This window comes from Phalangium opilio, unplaced genomic scaffold (genome assembly GCF_054372755.1).
Source record: "Phalangium opilio isolate 3A_F unplaced genomic scaffold, DU_Popi_V2 ptg000105l_1, whole genome shotgun sequence".
Taxonomy (NCBI): Eukaryota; Metazoa; Arthropoda; class Arachnida; order Opiliones; family Phalangiidae; genus Phalangium; species Phalangium opilio.
The window spans coordinates 10,683,273-10,708,402 of NW_028324207.1; the positions used below are offsets into that span (position 1 = coordinate 10,683,273).

The 25,130-nt window shown below is 39.4% G+C and overlaps 1 protein-coding gene across 9 annotated transcripts; it reads left to right on the plus strand.

The window, feature by feature from the left end:
* The first annotated feature begins 770 nt into the window (after positions 1–770).
* Positions 771–24,764, plus strand: GLS (glutaminase). 9 transcript variants are annotated; one of them, XM_089851622.1, is made up of 15 exons: positions 771–1,018; positions 1,101–1,804; positions 1,876–1,936; positions 2,036–4,368; positions 9,696–9,783; positions 9,868–10,004; positions 15,362–15,735; positions 19,495–19,565; positions 20,861–20,893; positions 20,972–21,030; positions 21,183–21,300; positions 21,996–22,304; positions 23,285–23,439; positions 23,614–23,754; positions 24,388–24,764. In XM_089851622.1, the coding sequence occupies exons 4-15, from the start codon at positions 3,962–3,964 to the stop codon at positions 24,584–24,586; spliced, it is 2,091 nt and encodes a 696-aa protein (XP_089707748.1). In that variant the 5' UTR covers positions 771–1,018; positions 1,101–1,804; positions 1,876–1,936; positions 2,036–3,961; the 3' UTR covers positions 24,587–24,764. The 9 variants fall into 9 exon arrangements, with proteins under 9 accessions (XP_089707748.1, XP_089707746.1, XP_089707749.1 ...); XM_089851620.1 differs by having other exon boundaries at positions 1,876–1,927; XM_089851623.1 differs by having other exon boundaries at positions 1,101–2,886; positions 3,671–4,368.
* Positions 24,765–25,130: the final 366 nt, after the last annotated feature.

Here is a 25,130-nt window from a genome sequence, read left to right on the forward strand (position 1 = left end):
GTTTGGACTGCTGGATATAAAGAGCTAGATTATATGGGTGGAAGAATTGATACACCTTCTTCCTAGTAAACTAGATATCACTTCTTGATTTTGGTGATGTAAAAGCGGCCGGGCTTTGTACGAAGTGCTGGCTAACAAAATTCAAATTCATCAAAGCACTTTTTTCCGTTTAAGTTGCTTAATTGGAAGTAGATTGGAATATTCGTCAAGTTGTTTTAATTGTTATTAGCGTAAGTTTATACCTATAACAAATCAAATAGAGGTTAATTGAATTACGCAAGCTCTAATTCAAGAATTAATTTTGGTGGTTTCAGATTAGGGATTAAGTTGGCAAACAGATCATTCAAAACCAGCTAACTTAATTAACTAAGTTGGGTTAGTGTTTGGTTTGGTTTTGTAGTGCTCAGATAATTAGGTTTGCTTAGGTTCTTTTAGTTTAGGTTAGGTTGGAAAATTCGAAGTTTATAAGATATGTTCGGCATAAGTTTGACACTATTTTGTAATGCTACTGAGAGACTAAAAACAGCTCGAGCTAGTTCGAGGAAGAACGACAGAAGCGAGTCAATTGAAGTCCTAACTACACTCGATGGTGGTTAATTTTACACGCAGGACTTCCATCTAGTGCTATTTATTCTGCATTACTAAGCCCCCTTTGATAGCAGCGCCTCACCAGGGGTCGCTAGAATGAGAATCTATGACCTACCTCACTGACTTCATGACAAATCCTCAGTAAACAGTGACAAACCCTCAGTAAGCAGTGACAAACTTATGGAACGTATCTATGAACTTATGGTAATACTTGTAATCTAATCTCTGGTCATGAAGTGAGTGAAGTAGGTCTTAGATTCAGGGAGGTAAAGCGAGGGAGGCCTGGTGAGTGGGGCGCTGCTGTAAAAGGGGGCTTAGTAATGCAGACTAAATAGGACCTAGGTGGAAGTCCTGCATGCAAAATTAACCACCACCGAGTGTAGTCGACTTCAATTCTCGCTTGTCGTTCTCCCTCGAACTAGCTAGAGCTGTAAGTCTCTCAGTAGCATTACGAACTTGTATAGGAAGTGTCTTACTTATGGAACATTTCTTATAAACTTATGTTATTATAGAACCGCTGAGCTCCTATAGGACCCGCGGATGAGGTGTCGAAGATTTGAAGGATAAAATGCTCTAATTCATTAGGTACTGTAAATCCGCTTGCAAGTCTGCGTATGTCACATTATTACAGCTTTCATAAGTGTCCCTCTGCAATTCGAAATCAATTAAGAGAAGCCCCCTAATCAGGTCTAATGTCGTTCAATCCGAATTCAGTTAGTTAGAAAGGTAATCGAAACCATGGAAGGTATTACTCAGATACCAAAGTTAAAAGGCTAAATTTCCGATGCGGAAGCAATGCATCACAGACTCAGGAGGACATAAATTGAACAACATTAATTAATCACTTTGAGAGGTAGAACAAGCAACCCTATAGGCGAGAAGTATACTTGAAACAAAAGCTGAGGAGGGAGCATTGTTAATTGTTTGAAGAGATAACGACTCGAGTTGAGCATGCGGACGACCTTCCCAAGGATGCCAGATGACTTTTAAAGAAACCATCCCATTCAAGTGGATATTAGAGAGGTTAAGAAACCAACAGAAGAACGTCTATCATACTCTATAGCTTGGGGCCCCAGATATAACGTAAGTAAATTTATTGAAGTAAGGATTAAAGGTTATAATTTTTTGTTAGGGCATCGAGGGGCTATTCACTCTGATCTTCAGTATTATAATGGGTATTTTCGGGTACCACTGTTAAAGGATGCGAATCGTGGAGGTACTCACTCACGTTTTCCGTTCGTCTCATAACGGGAGTAAAACAAATTAAGCAATAATTTTACAACGCAGTTAAAGATAGCGCATCGAGGGGCTATTCACTCAAATGTTTTTCTGTACGTCTGTAAGTACGGTACGATGTGGCTACTATTACGAGCCCTTGGGTCGTCTTGCTATGGCTTGATTAATTGATTCAATGAATTGAAAAACACGACTGTGATAACGTTTTCAGGCTCACGGGGGAACATGGAAGGTCTAAATTACATCTACAGCGGCAGACGTTGACATACACGTTTTTCGATCAATTTCTTAACCCCTCTAAAAATGGGTATTAGTTCAGTCTCGCATTATTCGTGACTAAGAGGCCAATACCCTTTCTTTCTTTTTAAAAGAAACCTAACCGTCATCGTCTATATTCACAAGTAACGTTGTAACAAAAAGTATGAGATTACACTCAATTTCTATTGATATCAACATAAGTTTATAAGTGATACGTTCCATAAGTTAGACCCTTCCTATAGAAGTTCGTAATGCTTCTGAGAGACTTACAGCTCGAGATAACTAGTTCGAAAAGGAGAACGACGGAAGCGAGTCAATTGAAGTAAACTACACTCGGTGGTTAATTAATTTTGCAGCTAGGACTTCCATCTTCTCCTATTTAGTATCTGCATTACTAATTAGGCCTTTGACAGCAGCGCCCCACTCACTTACCAGGCCTCCCTCGCTTTACCTCGAATCTATGACCCATACCTAACTCACTTCATGACAAGCTCCAGTTTCTAAGTTACCACTGACAAACTTATGGATGGAACATATCTCATGAACTTATGGTATCATACTTATTGTGCTTACGTTACTAATTCCACAACCCATTTTCAAGTTCCCAAAGTCTTCTACCGATAACTTCTTACACTTTGGCAATTATAAGCTTTCAGAAAGTTTATTAATGAGCCGCCATTATAGTCGAAATTGTAATGAGCATTTTCATTCTATACCTAGTGAATAAATTTCAGTTCAACCAAGAATATTTGATCGCGGTTCCGGTTTTCAAATGCTTAATCTCTATAGCTGTCAAGTTTAATGGTACGTTATTCATCTAGGGTTTCGTTCAACTCGCCTGTCTCTCTAATTGGCGATCGCTCCGATAGTTAATGGTTAAAACGTTCAACTTGAAAATCCGTAACCCTTTCGTACGTGTTTTGTTTTAAACTCTTCCTTGCTTAATGCCTTCATTCTCATTCATAGCCCACTCGATCACGCGCATCACGACGCAAGCTGCTCTCGAGCGCGGAACGAGTGGGCTATGACTAACGTTTAACTGCTACAGAAACGCCATGACATGCCACGCCACGCGCAAACGCAACTTGAACTTCAATATTTACGTTTCAGTCATACGTAAGATATTTACAAACTTAATCCATAATCAAGAATATTCAAGAAATTTGATTGCAAGAGAATCTCTAGGCCTAGTTTACTTCGCGCCCTTTTTCCCATACATGATTTCGCGCCTTTTTCCATAATTTCCTGGCGGCAGACAGTCATGCGCGTGTTATACCTTTCCAGCACGTGACTCATGGTCTCGAGGGCGCGCGCGCCAAAAAACGATCTATATTTTTGAATGCGCAGTAACAACGCGCGCGACCCGCTATTTTTAGGCCTTTTATGTCATTTGTTATTCATTTAAGGACTGTTTAGGGCGTCTAGCCGATAAGTCGATCTCATCCCCAGTCAAAATAGAACCACGAAATTGATAAAAATCTTCAGAACGACCTCTCCCGCCGCTCGGAAACTGGCTAGTGCCCTTTAAGAGACAATTACTTGTATTTTATATTAGCGCAATCACCTAACCTTCCCCGCTTTCGCCTAGAAACGTAAACTCGACAAAGAGAAAGGAAAAACTCGGATAACAGCACCGCTACTTCGAGCAGCTAAAATCAGGCGAGAAACATTTTTACAAAAATAGCCTGAAAGAGAGAAACGCGGTGCCAGTAAAAGCGACAGAAACCGACCTCCGTCGCTCTCCTACGTGAACCTAGTTTTAGTTAAGCCGCGGCTAAGCCTTGGTCGATAAATATAACGGTATTTTCTCCTCTCTAAAATCAAATAAGAGAGTCGAGCCGGTTGCCGGCTTGAGAAAAATACAGCTTCCGCTAGAGAAATGTTTTCTAGTGGATCGAATCATTTCGTTGGACGTTGTAGTCGAAATTTATTGTCGAAAAGAGCTTGTTTATCAGAGAAAGTGTTCAAAAATGGTTCGGTTTCATTGTACCATAATGGTACGGCTAAAGTCGAAGGATATTTTTCCCGAGGTATTCCCCGTATATTGGCTTTAGCAGGAGGGACAAGGAGTACCTCGGCGGCTACTAATTTGTACCCTGGATCGGTATCGGCGGCGCCTTTGATTAGTAATGATCTTATTTCGACGAACTGTTCTTCAAAACGGGCTTTCCACAGTTCCGGCGTTTTCGAGACGAACTCTCACGCTAAACAAGTTTTTATGCCAGCCGAAGAGTTCATTCGTGCCAAGGAAAAACTAAAAGAGTCCGAGGCTGCAGCCGTAATCAGGTGAGTTGAAAGGGTACAATCCCATCAAATCTCCTCCATGTCCATGCTACATTTACAAGAAGTGACAATTGCGTTTTAGTGACCTCTCTGCCTTCTAGGGTATCTGCCTTATTTTCAACCGTATTTCTTCCTTATTTTCAACCGTATTTCTTCCTTATTTTCAACCGCGTTTCTTCCTTATTTTCAACCGCGTTTCTTCCTTATTTTCAACCGCGTTTCTTCCTTATTTTCAACCGCGTTTCTTCCTTATTTTCAACCGCGTTTCTTCCTTATTTTCAACGGTATTTCTTCCTTATTTTCAACCGTATTTCTTCCTTATTTTCAACCGTATTTCTTCCTTATTTTCAACCGTATTTCTTCCTTATTTTCAACGGTGTTTCTTCCTTATTTTCAACGGTGTTTCTTCCTTATTTTCAACGGTGTTTCTTCCTTATTTTCAACCGTATTTCTTCCTTATTTTCAACCGTATTTCTTCCTTATTTTCAACCGTATTTCTTCCTTATTTTCAACCGCATTTCTTCCTTATTTTCAACGGTATTTCTTCCTTATTTTCAACCGCATTTCTTCCTTATTTTCAACCGCATTTCTTCCTTATTTTCAACGGTATTTCTTCCTTATTTTCAACCGTATTTCTTCCTTATTTTCTACGGTGTTTCTTCCATATTTTCAACCGTATTTCTTCCATATTTTCAACCGTATTTCTTCCATATTTTCAACCGTATTTCTTCCATATTTTCAACCGTATTTCTTCCTTATTTTCGACCGTATTTCTGCCCTTATTTCTTCCTTATTTTCAACCGTATCTCAGCGTTATTTTCAACCGTATCTCAGCCTTATTGTCTACCGTATTTCTGCCCTTATTTCTTCCTTATTTTCAACCGTATCTCAGCGTTATTTTCAACCGTATCTCAGCCTTATTGTCTACCGTATTTCTGCCCTTATTTCTTCCTTATTTTCAACCGTATCTCAGCCTTATTTTCGACCGTATTTCTGCCCTTATTTCTTCCTTATTTTCAACCGTATCTCAGCGTTATTTTCAACCGTATCTCAGCCTTATTTTCGACCGTATTTCTGCCCTTATTTCTTCCTTATTTTCAACCGTATCTCAGCGTTATTTTCAACCGTATCTCAGCCTTATTGTCTACCGTATTTCTGCCCTTATTTCTTCCTTATTTTCAACCGTATTTTTGCCTTATTTTCAACCGTATTTCTTCCTCATTTTCTACCGTATTTCTGCCCTTATTTTCTACCGCATTTCAGCCTTATTTCCTAGCCTATTACCCTCCATTCTCTGGAATCTTAAAAATACGGTGGTAGGCCTTGAAAATGTCATAGACATACCTATCCGTTGACACAAGCGATAATTATACATATATAAGGTTGTAATAAAGTGCTGAAATGAGAAATAACTAACGTAAGAATGAAATCTTTGGCCTTTGAACGAAATAGTTCTCTTTTCAACGATACATAATAGCCGGGGGGGGGGGTTCGAATAGTATTTGAAACACTGGCTCTCAATGGGGGTCCGAATATGAACTAGAACAAACTTTGTGGCGTCAGGACTGTCGCGTTTTGAATGCCAAGTACAAATGCTATACCAAGAGACAAATGGGCACCTTCCAGTTCAATATTGTGAACTGCGTAGAGACTTGGCTCCACCCGAGCGCCATTAGGAAGAAAACTATTTAAGCCCCTTCTTCTTGTATGTTTTTAGCACTAGTACAGCTAACGTGACGTTACATGACGTAGTACCGCCAGGGACCGTTAAGCGTGCCATGCATGATACATCCGTAATTTTTTTCGGGGCCACTTCTCCAAAGTTGAACTTTATCACTCGTTCGTCAGATCGGCAGACGAAATTTATAATTTTTATATTTTTTTCGCCGCGGTTTAAATAAAGAGTTAGATCAAATTTTTTTTTGGGCGGGCGGGGCCGCGAGCTAGGCACTTAACTTTTGAAGAGTTTGGTCCCAGGCAGTCTAGCCGAGTCGTTCCCCCCCCCCGATATCCTCTCCTCATTAACTATACTTACAAATTGCGTATATTTTTAAATTTTTTTAAATCGCTAATATTAAAGTATATCCGCCGCCTTTTGCCCCCAAACCATGCACTTTATTCTCATCTTTTAGTAGTACAACATTAATGCGAAGTTATCAAATCCCAACGAAGTTTTAAAAGGTTTCATCAGGGATAGATTTAATTTTCGAAGTAGGAATGGAGAACGGAACGGTTAGTTTTTACTTCAGTTATTCCGACACATAGACCACCCAGTTTAGAGTCCCTCCCTCCATGCAACACGTAACGAAAAGTTTAAATTATCTTATTGGCTCAATTTTAAACTGCTACGTTTTGATGACGTTGCTGAAGGGGACGGCGAAAAATAGTGACGTCTGTCGCTATGACCCGCCTCTTCTTTCTTAACCCCTCTCTCCGTCCCGTGGAAGGGGGTCCGGGACTTTGACGTGCTCCCAGATATTACTCTGTTCTCCATTCCTTCTTCTAAAATTAAATCTATCCCTGGTTTCATGATATTATTTTTCAATGTTTAGTATCATAAGTTCATAAGATATGTTGGCCATAAGTTAGTCACTGGTTACAAGCTGGAGCTTGTCATAAAGTGACGTTGGGCATAGATTCGAGGTAAAGCGCTGTCAAAGGAAGTGTCATACTTATGATTCATATCTTATAAACTTATGTTAGTATACACAAGAAGTTATGTCTAGTGTTACTAGCGAGAAGGTATAAGATGCCTAAGTATTTGCGCGCGCCATAGTCGCAGTCCCCCTTTCAAAATACAAGGGGGGGGAACGTAAAAGGAAGCCGCCGGGCTATTTCGCTACACTCTCCTCAGTCGGACAAATATGACTGTAATTTTCGTACTCACTCGCGTCGCCACACTGACGTACACGAGTTTTCAAGAACCAATGAGATGCTGGTCTGGTTGTAATTTAGAGGGGGGGGGGGTATTAACTCCGTCCGGACAGGCTACGTTTGTTTGGACTGCAGGAGATAAAGAGCTGGAAATGTGGAGCCCAATTTATACCTTCTCCCTAATAAACTAGATATCACTTCTTGGTCCAATATAAGAGTAATAGGGATAGTGAGCCTTAGCTCGAACGACCCACTACATCTCGATAGAGTAGCGTGATGAATGATTATCATTAGCAGTCGACCCTTTTATTGTTACGTAAAGGTCAAAGGTAACACTGGGGGTAAATACTCTCATCTACCTTACAGCCCTGCAGTAGAAACTCAGGAGGTTATACAATGAAATCGATATCAACTGATTAACTATTATTATTGTTACGATAAGTTCATATGTTCCATAAGTTAGTCACTGGTAACTTAGAAACTGGAGCTTGTCATGAAGTGAGTGAGCTAGGTCATTATTTCAAAGATTCAGGGTAAAGCAAGGCCTGGTCAGGCGCTGCTGTCAATGGCTTAGGACAGAGCAAGAAGTGATATCTAGTTTACTAGGGAGAAGATATAAATTGGCCTCCACACTTCCAGCTCTTTATCTCCTGCAGTCCAAATAAACGTAGCCTGTCCGGACGGAGTTAATCCCCCCCCCCCGCCTCTAAATTTCAACCAAGAACATCTCATTGGTTCTTGAAAACTCACGTCAGCGCGACGCGAATGATGACGAAAATTACGTATTTTCCAACTGTGGTGAATGTAGCGAAATAGCCCGGTGGCCTCCTTTTACGTCCCCCCTTGTATTTTGAAAGAGGGACTGTGACTATGGCGCGCGCCAATGCTTAGGCATCTTGAACCTTCTCCCTAATAAACTAGATATCACTTCTTGGATAGACTTAATAGAAAGATGGAAGTGTAGTTACTCAATTGACTCGCTTCCGTCGTTCTCCCTCGAACTAGCTCGAGCTGTTAGACTAGCATTACGAACTATAGGTAGTGTCATTGTTATTGAACATATCTTATATATAAACTTATGGTTTTATGAATTTGATAACTTCGAATATACTTTACTTCTAATATCTTGGAGCTATTTTTGCACAAAATTAGTTTCTAGTAATATTTGACGGGGGCCGGGCTAATTCACGAAAATTAAAATTTGAAATCACGAATTGAATGAACTTTAAAAAGGTAGGCCTACAACTTTTCTCGTGATATTTCGTTATGACACCACTTATTTCCACTCCATACTTAATCATCCCCTTCAAATTTACGAAAGTGCATTACGTATTTAAAGGGAGAATGAAATAACCAGACAATATTCATCGCGTTACATTGATAAAACAGCACTCAAATCATAAACCAAAAATATTTCCTTCATTTTATGTAATTTTCAAGGCAAAAAGAAAAACCGCTCTTAGGAATCTTGCCAGAATTAAAGGGCGCTGTCAGCTGATAATGTCTCAGTGTCACGATAAGAGATTTGAGTTCGTAATTACCGGCTGTAACTGACCGGTAATTTACCAAATACCACCGTAAATTACAATGAAAGTTTCGTACGGCACCTGGATAACCTAGATGAGTCAAGAGTCTCGGAGATATGGAAAATGGGGGAAAACCTAAGGGAAAAGTCAGGGATTTCATGAATTGGGGAACACGTCAAGGATAAGTCGGGGATTTGAAAAAATGAGGGGAAAACGTCAGGGATAGGGAAAATGAAGGAAAACGTTAGGGATAAGTCAGGGATTTGGAAAATTGGGGAAAAAGTCGGGGATTTGGGAAATGGGCAAAAACGTCAGGGATAAGTCAGGCATTTGGAAAATGGGGCAAAAACGTAAGGGATAAGTCAGGGATTTGGAAAATGGGGCAAAAACGTAAGGGATAAGTCAGAGATTTGGAAAATGGGGCAAAAACGTAAGGGATAAGTCAGAGATTTGGAAAATGGGGCAAAAACGTAAGGGATAAGTCAGGGATTTGGAAAATGGGGCAAAAACGTAAGGGATAAGTCAGAAATTTGGAAAATGGGGCAAAAACGTAAGGGATAAGTCAGGGATTTGAAAAATTGGGGAAAAACGTCAGGGATAAGTCAGGCATTTGGAAAATGGGTCAAAAACGTAAGGGATAAGTCAGGGATTTGAAAAATTGGGGGAAAACGTCCGGGATAAGTCGGGCATTTGGAAAATGGGGCAAAAACGTAAGGGCTAAGTCAGGGATTTGAAAAATTGGGGAGATACGTCAGGGATATAAATTAACGTTTTTAAAAATTACGGTGATTTCAAATTGATTATTTATGATAAATTCTATAATAACTTTTCCAGCGGTGACCCTAAAATTTTAAGCGTTTAATCAAAAGTCCAAACCAATTTTAAATAGTGTTATTTTATTGAGCGTTTCTTAATTATTTATTTCTATAGCGAAATCAAAGAGAAGAATGTCGAGGATGTCCTCTTCGACATGTTCAAAACCGAAAAGGAAACCCTACCAGTCGGAAAATTTCTCTCCGTACGTCATACTTCAAATGCGCCTCTTATATCATTTCATTTGAGAGGCTAATTAGCGACTTAATTGAGATGGCTTAACTTCTAGGCCTTATCGTCGACGGGTTTGAAGAAGGGCGACCCTCGCCTCAAGGAAATGATGAGTAATTTGAGAATAGTTCATAAAGCCAAGCAGGACTCTGGATCCCCAGAATCACTCTACCTGGACAGGGAAACCTTCAAAAAGTAAGACCACCCTTGCTTTCTTTCTTTCTCTGTATGGTTCGAGACTCCTTTGTGCCTCCGTCCGCGATCGAAGCAGATCATTTCTGGTTTGGCTGCAAAATGATTAAATGATGATTAAATCAATACAAACACGATTTAATTAAGATTAATTGATCTAAGCCTGAAGAATTTAAGATGTCTTTCGATCAACTTAAGCGTCTTTCGATCAAACTTAAGCGTCTTTCGATCAGACTTAAGCGTCTTTCGATCAGACTTAAGCGTCTTTTGATCAATCTAAGCGTCTTTTGATCAATCTAAGCGTCTTTTGATCAATCTAAGCGCCTTTTGATCAGACTTAAGATGTCTTTCGATCAAACTTAAGATGTCTTTCGATCAAACTTAAGATGTCTTTCGATCAAACTTAAGATGTCTTTCGATCAAACTTAAGATGTCTTTCGATCAAACTTAAGATGTCTTTCGATCAAACTTAAGATGTCTTTTGATCAAACTTAAGATGTCTTTTGATCAATCTAAGCGTCTTTTGATCAATCTAAGCGTCTTTTGATCAATCTAAGCGTCTTTTGATCAATCTAAGCGTCTTTTGATCAATCTAAGCGTCTTTCGATCAAACTTGAGCCTCTTTCGATCAAACTTGAGCCTCTTTCGATCAAACTTGAGCCTCTTTCGATCAAACTTGAGCCTCTTTCGATCAAACTTGAGCCTCTTTCGATCAGACTTGAGCCTCTATCGATCAGACTTGAGCCTCTATCGATCAGACTTAAGCCTCTATCGATCAGACTTAAGCCTCTATCGATCAGACTTGAGCCTTTATCGATCAGACTTAAGCCTCTATCGATCAGACTTAAGCCTCTATCGATCAAACTTAAGCCTCTATCGATCAGACTTAAGCCTCTATCGATCAGACTTAAGCCTCTATCGATCAGACTTAAGCCTCTATCGATCAGACTTAAGCCTCTATCGATCAAACTTAAGCCTCTATCGATCAGACTTAAGCCTCTATCGATCAGACTTAAGCCTCTATCGATCAAACTTAAGCCTCTATCGATCAGACTTAAGCCTCTATCGATCAGACTTAAGCCTCTATCGATCAGACTTAAGCCTCTATCGATCAGACTTAAGCCTCTATCGATCAGACTTAAGCCTCTATCGATCAGACTTAAGCCTCTATCGATCAGACTTAAGCCTCTATCGATCAAACTTAAGCCTCTATCGATCAGACTTAAGCCTCTATCGATCAGACTTAAGCCTCTATCGATCAGACTTAAGCCTCTATCGATCAGACTTAAGCCTCTATCGATCAAACTTAAGCCTCTATCGATCAGACTTAAGCCTCTATCGATCAGACTTAAGCCTCTATCGATCAGACTTAAGCCTCTATCGATCAGACTTAAGCCTCTATCGATCAGACTTAAGCCTCTATCGATCAGACTTGAGCCTCTATCGATCAGACTTAAGCCTCTATCGATCAGACTTAAGCCTCTATCGATCAAACTTAAGCCTCTATCGATCAGACTTAAGCCTCTATCGATCAGACTTAAGCCTCTATCGATCAGACTTAAGCCTCTTTCGATCAGACTTAAGCCTCTATCGATCAAACTTAAGCCTCTATTGATCAAACCTAAGCCTCTATTGATCAAACCTAAGCCTCTATTGATCAAACCTAAGCCTCTATTGATCAAACTTAAGCCTCTATCGATCAAACTTAAGCCTCTATTGATCAAACCTAAGCCTCTATTGATCAAACCTAAGCCTCTATTGATCAAACCTAAGCCTCTATTGATCAAACTTAAGCCTCTATCGATCAAACTTAAGCCTCTATTGATCAAACCTAAGCCTCTATTGATCAAACCTAAGCCTCTATTGATCAAACTTAAGCCTCTATCGATCAAACTTAAGCCTCTATTGATCAAACCTAAGCCTCTATTGATCAAACCTAAGCCTCTATTGATCAAACTTAAGCCTCTATCGATCAAACCTAAGCCTCTATTGATCAAACCTAAGCCTCTATTGATCAAACCTAAGCCTCTATTGATCAAACTTAAGCCTCTATTGATCAAACTTAAGCCTCTATTGATCAAACTTAAGCCTCTATTGATCAAACTTAAGCCTCTATTGATCAAACTTAAGCCTCTATCGATCAAACCTAAGCCTCTATTGATCAAACCTAAGCCTCTATTGATCAAACTTAAGCCTCTATCGATCAAACTTAAGCCTCTATTGATCAAACCTAAGCCTCTATTGATCAAACCTAAGCCTCTATTGATCAAACTTAAGCCTCTATTGATCAAACCTAAGCCTCTATTGATCAAACCTAAGCCTCTATTGATCAAACTTAAGCCTCTATCGATCAAACTTAAGCCTCTATTGATCAAACCTAAGCCTCTATTGATCAAACCTAAGCCTCTATTGATCAAACCTAAGCCTCTATTGATCAAACCTAAGCCTCTATTGATCAAACCTAAGCCTCTATTGATCAAACCTAAGCCTCTATTGATCAAACTTAAGCCTCTATTGATCAAACTTAAGCCTCTATTGATCAAACTTAAGCCTCTATTGATCAAACTTAAGCCTCTATTGATCAAACTTAAGCCTCTATCGATCAAACCTAAGCCTCTATTGATCAAACCTAAGCCTCTATTGATCAAACTTAAGCCTCTATCGATCAAACTTAAGCCTCTATTGATCAAACCTAAGCCTCTATTGATCAAACCTAAGCCTCTATTGATCAAACTTAAGCCTCTATCGATCAAACCTAAGCCTCTATTGATCAAACCTAAGCCTCTATTGATCAAACTTAAGCCTCTATCGATCAAACTTAAGCCTCTATTGATCAAACCTAAGCCTCTATTGATCAAACCTAAGCCTCTATTGATCAAACTTAAGCCTCTATCGATCAAACTTAAGCCTCTATTGATCAAACCTAAGCCTCTATTGATCAAACCTAAGCCTCTATTGATCAAACTTAAGCCTCTATTGATCAAACCTAAGCCTCTATTGATCAAACCTAAGCCTCTATTGATCAAACCTAAGCCTCTATTGATCAAACTTAAGCCTCTATCGATCAAACTTAAGCCTCTATTGATCAAACCTAAGCCTCTATTGATCAAACCTAAGCCTCTATTGATCAAACCTAAGCCTCTATTGATCAAACCTAAGCCTCTATTGATCAAACCTAAGCCTCTATTGATCAAACCTAAGCCTCTATTGATCAAACTTAAGCCTCTATTGATCAAACTTAAGCCTCTATTGATCAAACTTAAGCCTCTATTGATCAAACTTAAGCCTCTATTGATCAAACTTAAGCCTCTATCGATCAAACCTAAGCCTCTATTGATCAAACCTAAGCCTCTATTGATCAAACTTAAGCCTCTATCGATCAAACTTAAGCCTCTATTGATCAAACCTAAGCCTCTATTGATCAAACCTAAGCCTCTATTGATCAAACTTAAGCCTCTATCGATCAAACTTAAGCCTCTATTGATCAAACCTAAGCCTCTATTGATCAAACCTAAGCCTCTATTGATCAAACTTAAGCCTCTATCGATCAAACTTAAGCCTCTATTGATCAAACCTAAGCCTCTATTGATCAAACCTAAGCCTCTATTGATCAAACCTAAGCCTCTATTGATCAAACCTAAGCCTCTATTGATCAAACCTAAGCCTCTATTGATCAAACTTAAGCCTCTATTGATCAAACTTAAGCCTCTATTGATCAAACTTAAGCCTCTATTGATCAAACTTAAGCCTCTATTGATCAAACTTAAGCCTCTATCGATCAAACCTAAGCCTCTATTGATCAAACCTAAGCCTCTATTGATCAAACTTAAGCCTCTATCGATCAAACTTAAGCCTCTATTGATCAAACCTAAGCCTCTATTGATCAAACCTAAGCCTCTATTGATCAAACTTAAGCCTCTATCGATCAAACTTAAGCCTCTATTGATCAAACCTAAGCCTCTATTGATCAAACCTAAGCCTCTATTGATCAAACTTAAGCCTCTATCGATCAAACTTAAGCCTCTATTGATCAAACCTAAGCCTCTATTGATCAAACCTAAGCCTCTATTGATCAAACCTAAGCCTCTATTGATCAAACCTAAGCCTCTATTGATCAAACCTAAGCCTCTATTGATCAAACTTAAGCCTCTATTGATCAAACTTAAGCCTCTATTGATCAAACTTAAGCCTCTATTGATCAAACTTAAGCCTCTATTGATCAAACTTAAGCCTCTATTGATCAAACTTAAGCCTCTATCGATCAAACCTAAGCCTCTATCGATCAAACCTAAGCCTCTATTGATCAAACTTAAGCCTCTATCGATCAAACTTAAGCCTCTATTGATCAAACCTAAGCCTCTATTGATCAAACCTAAGCCTCTATTGATCAAACTTAAGCCTCTATCGATCAAACTTAAGCCTCTATTGATCAAACCTAAGCCTCTATTGATCAAACCTAAGCCTCTATTGATCAAACTTAAGCCTCTATCGATCAAACTTAAGCCTCTATTGATCAAACCTAAGCCTCTATTGATCAAACCTAAGCCTCTATTGATCAAACCTAAGCCTCTATTGATCAAACCTAAGCCTCTATTGATCAAACCTAAGCCTCTATTGATCAAACTTAAGCCTCTATTGATCAAACTTAAGCCTCTATTGATCAAACTTAAGCCTCTATTGATCAAACTTAAGCCTCTATTGATCAAACTTAAGCCTCTATTGATCAAACTTAAGCCTCTATCGATCAAACCTAAGCCTCTATTGATCAAACCTAAGCCTCTATTGATCAAACTTAAGCCTCTATCGATCAAACTTAAGCCTCTATTGATCAAACCTAAGCCTCTATTGATCAAACCTAAGCCTCTATTGATCAAACTTAAGCCTCTATCGATCAAACTTAAGCCTCTATTGATCAAACCTAAGCCTCTATTGATCAAACCTAAGCCTCTATTGATCAAACTTAAGCCTCTATCGATCAAACTTAAGCCTCTATTGATCAAACCTAAGCCTCTATTGATCAAACCTAAGCCTCTATTGATCAAACCTAAGCCTCTATTGATCAAACCTAAGCCTCTATTGATCAAACCTAAGCCTCTATTGATCAAACCTAAGCCTCTATTGATCAAACCTAAGCCTCTATTGATCAAACTTAAGCCTCTATTGATCAAACTTAAGCCTCTATTGATCAAACTTAAGCCTCTTGATCAAACCTAAGATTCTTTTGATCGACCTAAGCGTCATTGTGCCATCCCACTGTACTTCTATTCGTACTGGAACCGTTTGAAGATGAAATTGAACAGTGGGGGTTTGTTGACTAATAGAACTGAATTTCTTTTTGCTTCGCGTGTTGTCCACTTCAGCGTCATTCGCGAGAACATCGTTTTAATCAGCCGCGCGTTCCGGCACCATTTCGTCATCCCCGACTTTCAAGATTTTGTGAAGTACATCGAGGATCTGTATTGGAAGTGCAAGGTCAATAGTGGCGGGAAAGTCGCCTCCTACATTCCTCAGTTGTCCAAGTACAACCCGGATTATTGGGGGATCAGTCTTTGCACCGTCGACGGCCAGCGCTTCTCCATCGGAGACACCGAAGTCCCCTTCACCATTCAATCCTCGGGGAAGCCCATCAACTACGCCATCGCCCTCAGCGAACTCGGCGCCGACATCGTCCACCAGTTCATCGGACAGGAACCCAGCGGCAGGATGTTCAACGAACTCGTTCTCGACTATAACAGTTAAGTCACACAGTCCATTTACTTATTTATTTATTGCAGTAGATAGGGCTTGTAATTACTTATTCAGGGGTAACTTGGAATTTAAGTCGTGAGCCGCGATGGTCAGGCCAAAAATCATTTCTTAATACCAGGGATAGATTTAATTTTAGGAGTAGGAATGGAGAACGGTTAGTATTTACTTCAGTCCGACTCATAGCCCAGTATCGAGCCCCCCCCCCCTCCAACACGTAACGAAAAGTTTAAATTATCTTATTGGCTCACTTAATCTACGTTTTTATGACGTTGCTGACGGGGACGGTGGCGAAAAATACCTATAATTCCTTTTTACCTCTGTCGCTATGACCCGCCCGCCTCTTCTTTCATACCCCCCCCCCCTCCGTCCTGTGTAAGGATGTCCGGGACTTTGACGTGCGCCCCCACATTACTCTGTTCTCCATTCTTACTTCTAAAATTAAATCCATCCCTGGTAATGCACAGTGTGGATTCCAACGTGTTAAGGCCTACATTGTAAATTTACGCTGAGTGAAAGTGTAAATAAACCCTTGAAGTAACAAATTTGACAATTTCATTCCCCCAAATAAATCTATCAATTTAAGGGTCTGTTGAAGAAGGGGTTCTTGAATTTGAATATGGGCCATAAAAGTCAATGAAATGTCAGGGATTTTGAAAGTTAGAAATAAAGGTCAGGGAATTTTCAAATTGAGAATAAAGGTCAGGTAAATGTTGGGGAATTTGAAAATAGGGCATAAAGGTCAAGGAAATGTGTCAGGGACTTTTAAACTTGAACATAAAGGTCAGTGAAATGTCAGGAAATTGTAAAATGGGCCATGAAGATCAGGGAAATATCAGGAGATTTGAAAATTGGACAAAAATGTCAGGGAAATGTCGGGGAATTTCAAAATAGGACATAAATGTCATGAAATTTGAAAATTGGACATAAAGGTCAGGGAAATGTCGGAGAATTTCAAAATAGGACATAAATGTCAGGAAATTTGAAAATTGGACATAAAGGTCAGGGAAATGTCGGGGAATTTCAAAATAGGACATAAATGTCGGGGAATTTCAAAATAGGACATAAATGTCAGGAAATTTGAAAACTTGATATAAAGGACAGGGAAATGTCGGGGAATTTCAAAATAGGACATAAATGTCGGGGAATTTCAAAATAGGACATAAATGTCAGGAAATTTGAAAACTTGATATAAAGGACAGGGAAATGTCAGGAAATTTGAAAATAGGACATAAATGTCGGGGAATTTCAAAATAGGACATAAATGTCAGGAAATTTGAAAACTTGATATAAAGGACAGGGAAATGTCAGGAAATTTGAAAAAAGGACAGGGAAATGTCAGGAAATTTGAAAATAGGACATAAATGTCAGGAAATTTGAAAATAGGACATAAATGTCAGGAAATTTGAAAATAGGACATAAATGTCAGGAAATTTGAAAATTGGACATAAAGGTCAGGGAAATGTCGGGGAATTTCAAAATAGGACATAAATGTCAGGAAATTTGAAAATAGGACATAAATGTCAGGAAATTTGAAAATAGGACATAAATGTCAGGAAATTTGAAAATAGGACATAAAGGGCGGGAAATTTGAAAATTGGACATAAAGGTCAGGAAATTTGAAAATTGGACATAAAGGTCAGGGAAATGTCGGGGAATTTCAAAATAGGACATAAATGTCAGGAAATTTGAAAATAGAACATAAATGTCAGGAAATTTGAAAATAGGACATAAAGGGCGGGAAAATGTCAGGGAATTCGAAAATCGGACACCAAGGTCAGGAAGAGAATCAGGCAATGATGAAACGAGTTTTTTTCCGATTCATTATTGTTTTAAATTAGGCCAGGTTTAAATTTAACGATATTAAGAGTGTGCGACACGTGTTAGACGTTTCTCAATTAACTATATAAAATAGAATACCGTAATCTAATCGCGATTCTTTATAAAAAAGAATAATAAATTTCCGATTGAAAATTATTTTTAGCTAAAATCTAAAATCGATAATTAATGAAAAGAAATGGGAATCTAATCTCTAGCGGATTTGTAAAAATAATTCAAGAGGGGATTAAGTTCCAAACAATACACACCCATTTTGCTCGTGACCCGATTCTATATTGAGGATTTTGCACACGGGTATAGAATGTGATAACATCAAAACTTCAAAAGTATATAGATACAAAAACAAAAAGTATCCTAGGCCTACACTGCGTTGAAACTTGTAGGCCCCGTGTAATATGAGAAGCACCCCCCCTCCTCCTTTATCCCGGCCAGAATAGTGTCGACCCCCTCTGCGTATGATTATTTACCTCCCCGTCCGTGGAGGGCACAGGGAACAAGCCGTTCCGTGAATAGGCTCGTAAAGTAGTTCTCAGATGCTAGCTCTAGTACCTAAAATGAACGTTTGGATGGCCAGTATCGTGCATCAGTACTTTCTGTAAACCTATGCGAGGTCAAGAAGCTCAACACTGATTGGTTAGTTCCTGTAGGCGGTTGGTTCATTGATAAGAAGGGTAGACGGGAATACGCTCATAAAGTAGTTCTCGGATGCTAGCTCTAGTACCTAAAATTAACGTTTGGATCGCGAGCATCGTGTATCAGTACTTATTATAAACCTATTTCCGTCAAGAAGCTCTTCCCTGATTCGTTAGTTTCTGTAGGCGGTTGGTTAATTGAGAGGAGGGTAGTTTGCTTCTAAGTGTCGTCTGCAGTTAAGCAAAGGCAGCAGCTAGGGAGTTGTTAATGAAGTGTACTTTTCGTTTTTATATCTATACACTTTTGATAACGTATACGGAATAAGTCGAAATATTTTGTTGACCTCTCGGGATATACTTTTTCCATTATTCATATACACATACATTTTATCCATTTTGGGAGTGAATTTCTCTAAGCCTAACCGACAAACGTCCATAACTAGAAGTTTAGATAAAGCACTTTTAAGAGCAAAGTATGGTAAGCGTCGAACCCTCTACAGACGCTTGAAGCGACTTAAATAGACGGTAAAGGGATAATGAAGTCGAAAAACAAGATGTTTTTAATTCATTAAGGGTTTTATAATAAACAGGGATTGATTTAATTTTCGAAGTAGGAATGGAGAACAGACTTAGTAATGTGGGCGCGCGTCAAAGTCCCGGACCCCCTTCCACGGGACGAAGGGGGGGGGGGTATGAAAGAAGAGGCGGGAGGGTCATAGTGACAGAGGTAAAAAAAAGAATTACGGGTATTTTTCGACGTCACCGTCAGTAACGTCATTAAAACGCAGCGGTTTAAGTGAGCCAATGAGATAATTTAAACTTTTCGTTACGTGTTGGAGGGAGCTGGGGCTCTATGTTGGGTGGTCTATGAGTCGGAATAACTGAAGTAAATACTAACCGTTCCGTTCTCCATTCCTACTTCTAAAATTAAATCTATCCCTGGTATTAAATTAAAAAGAAATTTTGGGTGAATTACCCTTATGTTAAAACGCATATTTTAACACCCTTGGTTTCTACTTCATTATCTCTTTAACACTTTGTTAACTTTTAAAACATTGTAGGCATAATTAATTTAAGGGAATATTTTTGGTTCTAATTGTTGTTGATGTAATTGTAATTGTATCAGTGGCTATTTTTGAGAGAGGGTCAAACTCCTTGCATATTTAACGAGAAGAGGGCGCGAATGTGATATTTACTTTTTGTGAGGGTCTTTTTGGGGGTTTAAGGTAGTGGTTCCCATTGTGTCATTCTTTCTTGTTCTTCTTTTGTTGGCGCAGAGAAACCTCACAATCCGATGGTCAACGCCGGAGCTATTGTTGTCTGCTCTTTGTTACTTTACTTAGTCGAGGTAAAAGACATCCTAATCCCCCAGTCCTTTCCTGTCCCATTCCCGACAGACGACCATAGAGAATACCTAAAGCTTTGTAGAAACAACACCCTCTCTTTACGATAAACGCTTTTCAACTTATAGTTTGACCATCGCTAAGTTATTGAATAGTTCATGACGTCACAAAGGTTAAAGTTAATGAATTGTATTAGTTTAAAACGAGCGATCGGACTTTCAGCATATTATTCAACTTAATTCTCAGATTTGAAGATTTCCACAAGATTTTGAGCTTATAATCCCAGATTTTAAGATTTTGACTAAGATTTCAACATTTTAGAAATCTTCGCATGTTGTTCGAAATTTTAAAAATCTTTATTTGAGATTTTGAGATTTACAATAAGATTTTGAGATTCACAATAAGTTTTTGAGATTTACAATAAGATTTTGATGTTTAGAATGAGATTTTGAGGTTTAGAATGAGATTTTGAGGTTTACAATAAGATTTTGAGATTCAGAATAAGATTTTGAGGTTTACAATAAGATTTCGAGATTTAGAATAAGATTTCGAGATTTAGAATAAGATTTCGAGATTTAGAATAAGATTTTGAGATTCAGAATAAGATTTTGAGATTCAGAATAAGATTTTGAGATTCAGAATAAGATTTTGAGATTCAGAATAAGATTTTGAGATTCAGAATAAGATTTTGAGATTCAGAATAAGATTTCGAGATTCAGAATAAGATTTCGAGATTCAGAATAAGATTTCGAGATTTAGAATAAGATTTCGAGATTCAGAATAAGATTTCGAGATTCAGAATAAGATTTCGAGATTTAGAATAAGATTTCGAGATTCAGAATAAGATTTCGAGATTTAGAATAAGATTTCGAGATTCAGAATAAGATTTCGAGATTCAGAATAAGATTTCGAGATTCAGAATAAGATTTCGAGATTCAGAATAAGATTTTGAGATTCAGAATAAGATTTCGAGATTCAGAATAAGATTTCGAGATTCAGAATAAGATTTTGAGATTCAGAATAAGATTTTGAGATTTAGAATAAGATCTCGAGATTATTTTTAAAGAGGTTCCGGGATTTAGAGGGATCGAGATTTCGTGACTTTGCGTTAGATTTTTAGATTTACTATTACCCTTCCGAGGTTCAAAGGGCATTTAAGATTGAATAAGTCGGTGTCAAACTTCAGTTTCCGTTGAGGGGCTTTCTACATCCTTTTCTCGTATTCTCTATGGTTCTTTCGGGGGGTTTTTGCGGGGATTCTTTTGTGGCTGCTACAACAAAGATTTCTATCTCCTTTTAGCCCGAAATGAGAGTATCCGAGAAATTTGATTGGGTACGAACACGCATTTATCCAAGCCCTATTCACACTTAAATTTCATCGCCTCCTTCAATTCACTTCCCAATCTTATAGATTTTACATTACTACAAAGCCATGGCCGGAGGAGAATACTTGGGATTTAATAACGCTACGTATGTATACACTATACTAGCATAAGTTTATAAGTGATATATGTTCCTTCCATAAGTATGCCCACTATACCTATAGAAGTTCGTAATGCTAGAGACTTTTAGTTTAATTGAAGTTTTAGGCCTAACGATGTTGTTGCGTTATTATTTGTAAGATTCCTATCAGAACGTGAAGCGGCAGACCGAAACTACGCCATCGCTTTCTACATGAAGGAAAACAAATGCTATCCTGAAAAAGCCAATCTAAAGGACGTTATGGACTTTTACTTTCAAGTAAGGATAGAAACCTTGTTTAACTCTCCAAACCTAAGCTAATTAACTAGCCTTAGCCTTCTCCTTCCCTTACCTGGTCCTTAAAGGGATTGTAAAGAAGTGGTGGGTAAAAAGTATTTCAACAACAGGGTCCGGGACAGCACGTGACACCAATATCCAATAGAGTAATGCCAGTTCTACGTATGCAAACGTCATACCCTTCTATCTCTTAGCTCAGTGTCATCCCCCCTTCCAGGCGCGTACAGTATCCCCTCTTACAAAAGCCCGCCTAGAGGGAGGGATACACAGTCTACTCCCCTCTCTACTGACACTACTCTATTGAGGTTGAAATAGCCAAACCCAACCTTTCCTTACCTGACCTAAAACTATTGAGGTTCAAGTAACCAGACTTAACATAACCTTACCTAATACTGTTGGGGTTCAAATAACCAGACCTTACCTGACCTAATGCTATTGGGGTTCAAATAACTATACCTAACCTTACGTGACCTAATACGACTATCGTTTTTCAAATCGCTATTATGGGGTCCGCTTATACGAGGGCTTCCCGGCGTCACGTGGTGCCTGTGATCCTGTGGTTCAAATCATTTTTACCCACGCACCGACGCCTTCATTAAAGTCCCTTTAAAAAGCGTTACTTGTTTTATTAGTAATTTCAATTTGTTGTTGTCGTCTTTATTCGTTGTCGTTGTAAGATGTGCTCTTTGGAAGTGAACTGCGAATCGATGAGCGTGGTGGCTTCGACGCTGGCCAACGGGGGCATTTGTCCGACGACGGGTCAACAGGTGATCGATAGCCACGCTGGCCGGGACGTCCTCTCGCTCATGCACTCTTGCGGAATGTACGACTACTCCGGACAGTTCGCCTTCAACGTCGGCCTTCCCGCCAAATCGGGCGTTTCCGGATGCACCATGATCGTCGTCCCCAACGTCATGGGATTGGCTCTCTGGTCACCCCCCCTCGACTCCTACGGAAACTCCGTACGAGGGGTGCAATTCTGCGAGGTAATGCTATTTAGAACTTAATTACATGATACCACTAGCTGTTATTCCCGCGGCGGCGTCGCTCGCGTGTAATAAGAACTTCCGATCAAAATGATATAAAGAGAATGGGTGGGAGATTTTACTGATTCGACTAATATTTTTGTAGCCGTACCCTAGGACTAGCGAAGGCACTCGGCGTTGCCCGTCAGCCCAGCTAGGGACACGCATTTTTCCTTATTACTTTTCACGCGGACATTATCTTCCATAAAGAAGGGTTTTTAAGTTTTTGGCCGCCATTTATAAAGATGGCAAGAAATCAAACCCGAAAGACCGCATTCAGCCCGTCTATAGGTTAAAGTGCACTAAATATTTGCGAAATCGGTTGAAACGCGCGGACTTTGTTGCGTAGAGAAGGGGTTTTTTGCATTTTTGGGCGTCATTTATTAAGATGGCGGCGGATTGGGGGAAATCTTTCCTAGTACGCGCCTACTTACGAGTAACGTTCCTGCAAATTTTCAGCCTTCTAGGGCAAGCGGTTTGGGCTGGCGTTGATTATCAGTCAGTCAGTCAGGACTTTGATTTATATAGATTGTACCGCTGGTATAAGAAGGCATTCCGAAGCAGATTTTGCCAGGAATATTAGAGGTTTTAAGAAGGATTCGAAGGGAGAGGGAAATTGTGGAAGCGTTATGGGATTACTATTTTTTAGTACCATTCGAGGACAAGTTAAGGATGATGGGAAAGGTGAGAGAAATAGGCGGGCGCGCTAACTGTGTAACGGCTTGCGTTGGGTGGGACGCAACAAAATGGGGGAGGAATACTCGGGCGGAATTCGACTTCATTTCGTCCTTGAAAGGGGAAGGAAAAAGAAGCTAGATGGCGCTCGTTTTAGACTCCCGTTAAATGATAAGCCTCGTCAGAATGTAGGTGAAAAGGCTCGAGCTGTTCATCCCTCTTAAAACATCTAATATCCCTCTTTTCTCTTTGATTATTTCTTTTAGGAGTTGATTCGTATTTTCAATTTCCATCACTACGACAACTTGAGGCACACGGCGCAGAAAAAAGATCCCAGAAGACAGAAATACGAGACTAAAGGCATGAAAATCGTCAGCCTCCTCTTCAGCGCAGCCAGTGGTGATGTCACTGCTATGAGAAGGTTACTAACACATTATATAACTCTAACCCATAATTAAGCCACATCGTTTACGTACAGTCCCTTTAAGAGATCCTTAGGGTTAAAATTAGTGTTCTCGATAGATGGAGAACCTTACGTAACAAACGGCGAATCACTAATCTGTCCGGGGCCATCTTGTTTCTTAATCTATTTTAGACATTATTTGTCCGGTATGGACATGGGTCAGAGTGATTACGATGGACGAACAGCCCTTCACTTGGCCGCCTCCGAAGGTCATCTGGAGGTCGTGGAATTTCTTCTCAAGGTCTGCGGGGTCGAGCATAAACCAAAAGACAGGTAAACTATAGCTGAATTCAGGGTTCATACAAGCCTGGAAAACAGGGAAAATTCCTGGAAAAATCAGGGAAATGAATAGTTAACAAAAACCTCAGGGAAATCAGGGAAATTTGCGTCAAACAGGGGCCGAGTAATTAAGCAAAATGTTCGTAACATACCCTCCTCCATAGGATTAACATTACACTAACCTTTGGATGCTCGTAGCACTGGTTCTACTAGAGATACTGGGATGCCCTTTGAGTATGTTATAGTCCAATTTATCCCCCATCCAACCATACTAAAAACGTAGGGATACGACAAACAGGGGCCGAGTAATTAAGCAAAATGTTCGTGAAGATACCCCCCTCCATAGGATTAACATTACACTGTACTATGGAGGCTCATAACTCTGGTTCTACTTGAGATAAGGGGATGTCCTTTGAGTATGTAGGGCTACGACAAACAGGTGCCGAGTAATTAAGCAGAATGTTCGTGAACATACTCCCCCCCCCCTCCGTAGGATTAACATTGCACCATAGGATACTCCATATACGGGAAAAACCCAGATATCTCAGGGAAATTAGTTTTCCAAAAGTTGTATGAACCCTGTAATTATTACGGAGCATGTCTAAGTGACCTCTGACCCGTATTTAGATGGGGTCACACGCCGTTGGATGAAGCGGTGACCTTTACTCACTCGGAAGTGGCCAGTTTTCTGGAGAAATGGGAAAGTATGAGGGAAGACGAACGTAAACAACACGCCTCCTCTTCAACCGATGACCTCGGGGTCACCTTAATCCCAGGAAAAACAGCCAATCGCGTTGCCACTCCCACTCAAGAAAAAGACCCCTAGTTAACGTTCCTTTACCCGTGACCTATGACCTCCCATCCCATATTTATTAATAGGTAATAGGTCACTTCAATCGAAAGCTTTCATTTCCAAATAGTTAAGCCTTGGTTGTTTTTTTTTACTAGTCGAGGAATTTTAGGGTAAACAAATTGTTTTGTAAATATTAAATTTTGTTTTAGAATTATTTAAGTTACAAAATCTACTATTTAAGAACGTTTTTATTTAGTTAATTGTTAGTCATTGAGTAACTTGGAGGCCGGCTAAAGGTAGGGTTACTTCTAAGCCACTGAAGGACTATGATAATTAAATATTGAATTCCGTCGAAACGCGTTAATTATTTTTGGGATTGATTTTTAAAAATTTATATATGGGGAAGAAATTAATTAACCCGCTTCTAACCTTTGACCTTGAATGGAAAGGTCATTACGATAATTAATTAAGGATTACTTGAAAAGGTCAAAAGGTTACGACATCCATTGAAAAAAATTATACCGCGTCGCTTCTAACCTTTGACCTTGAATGGCAAGGTCATTACGATTGTAAAGGA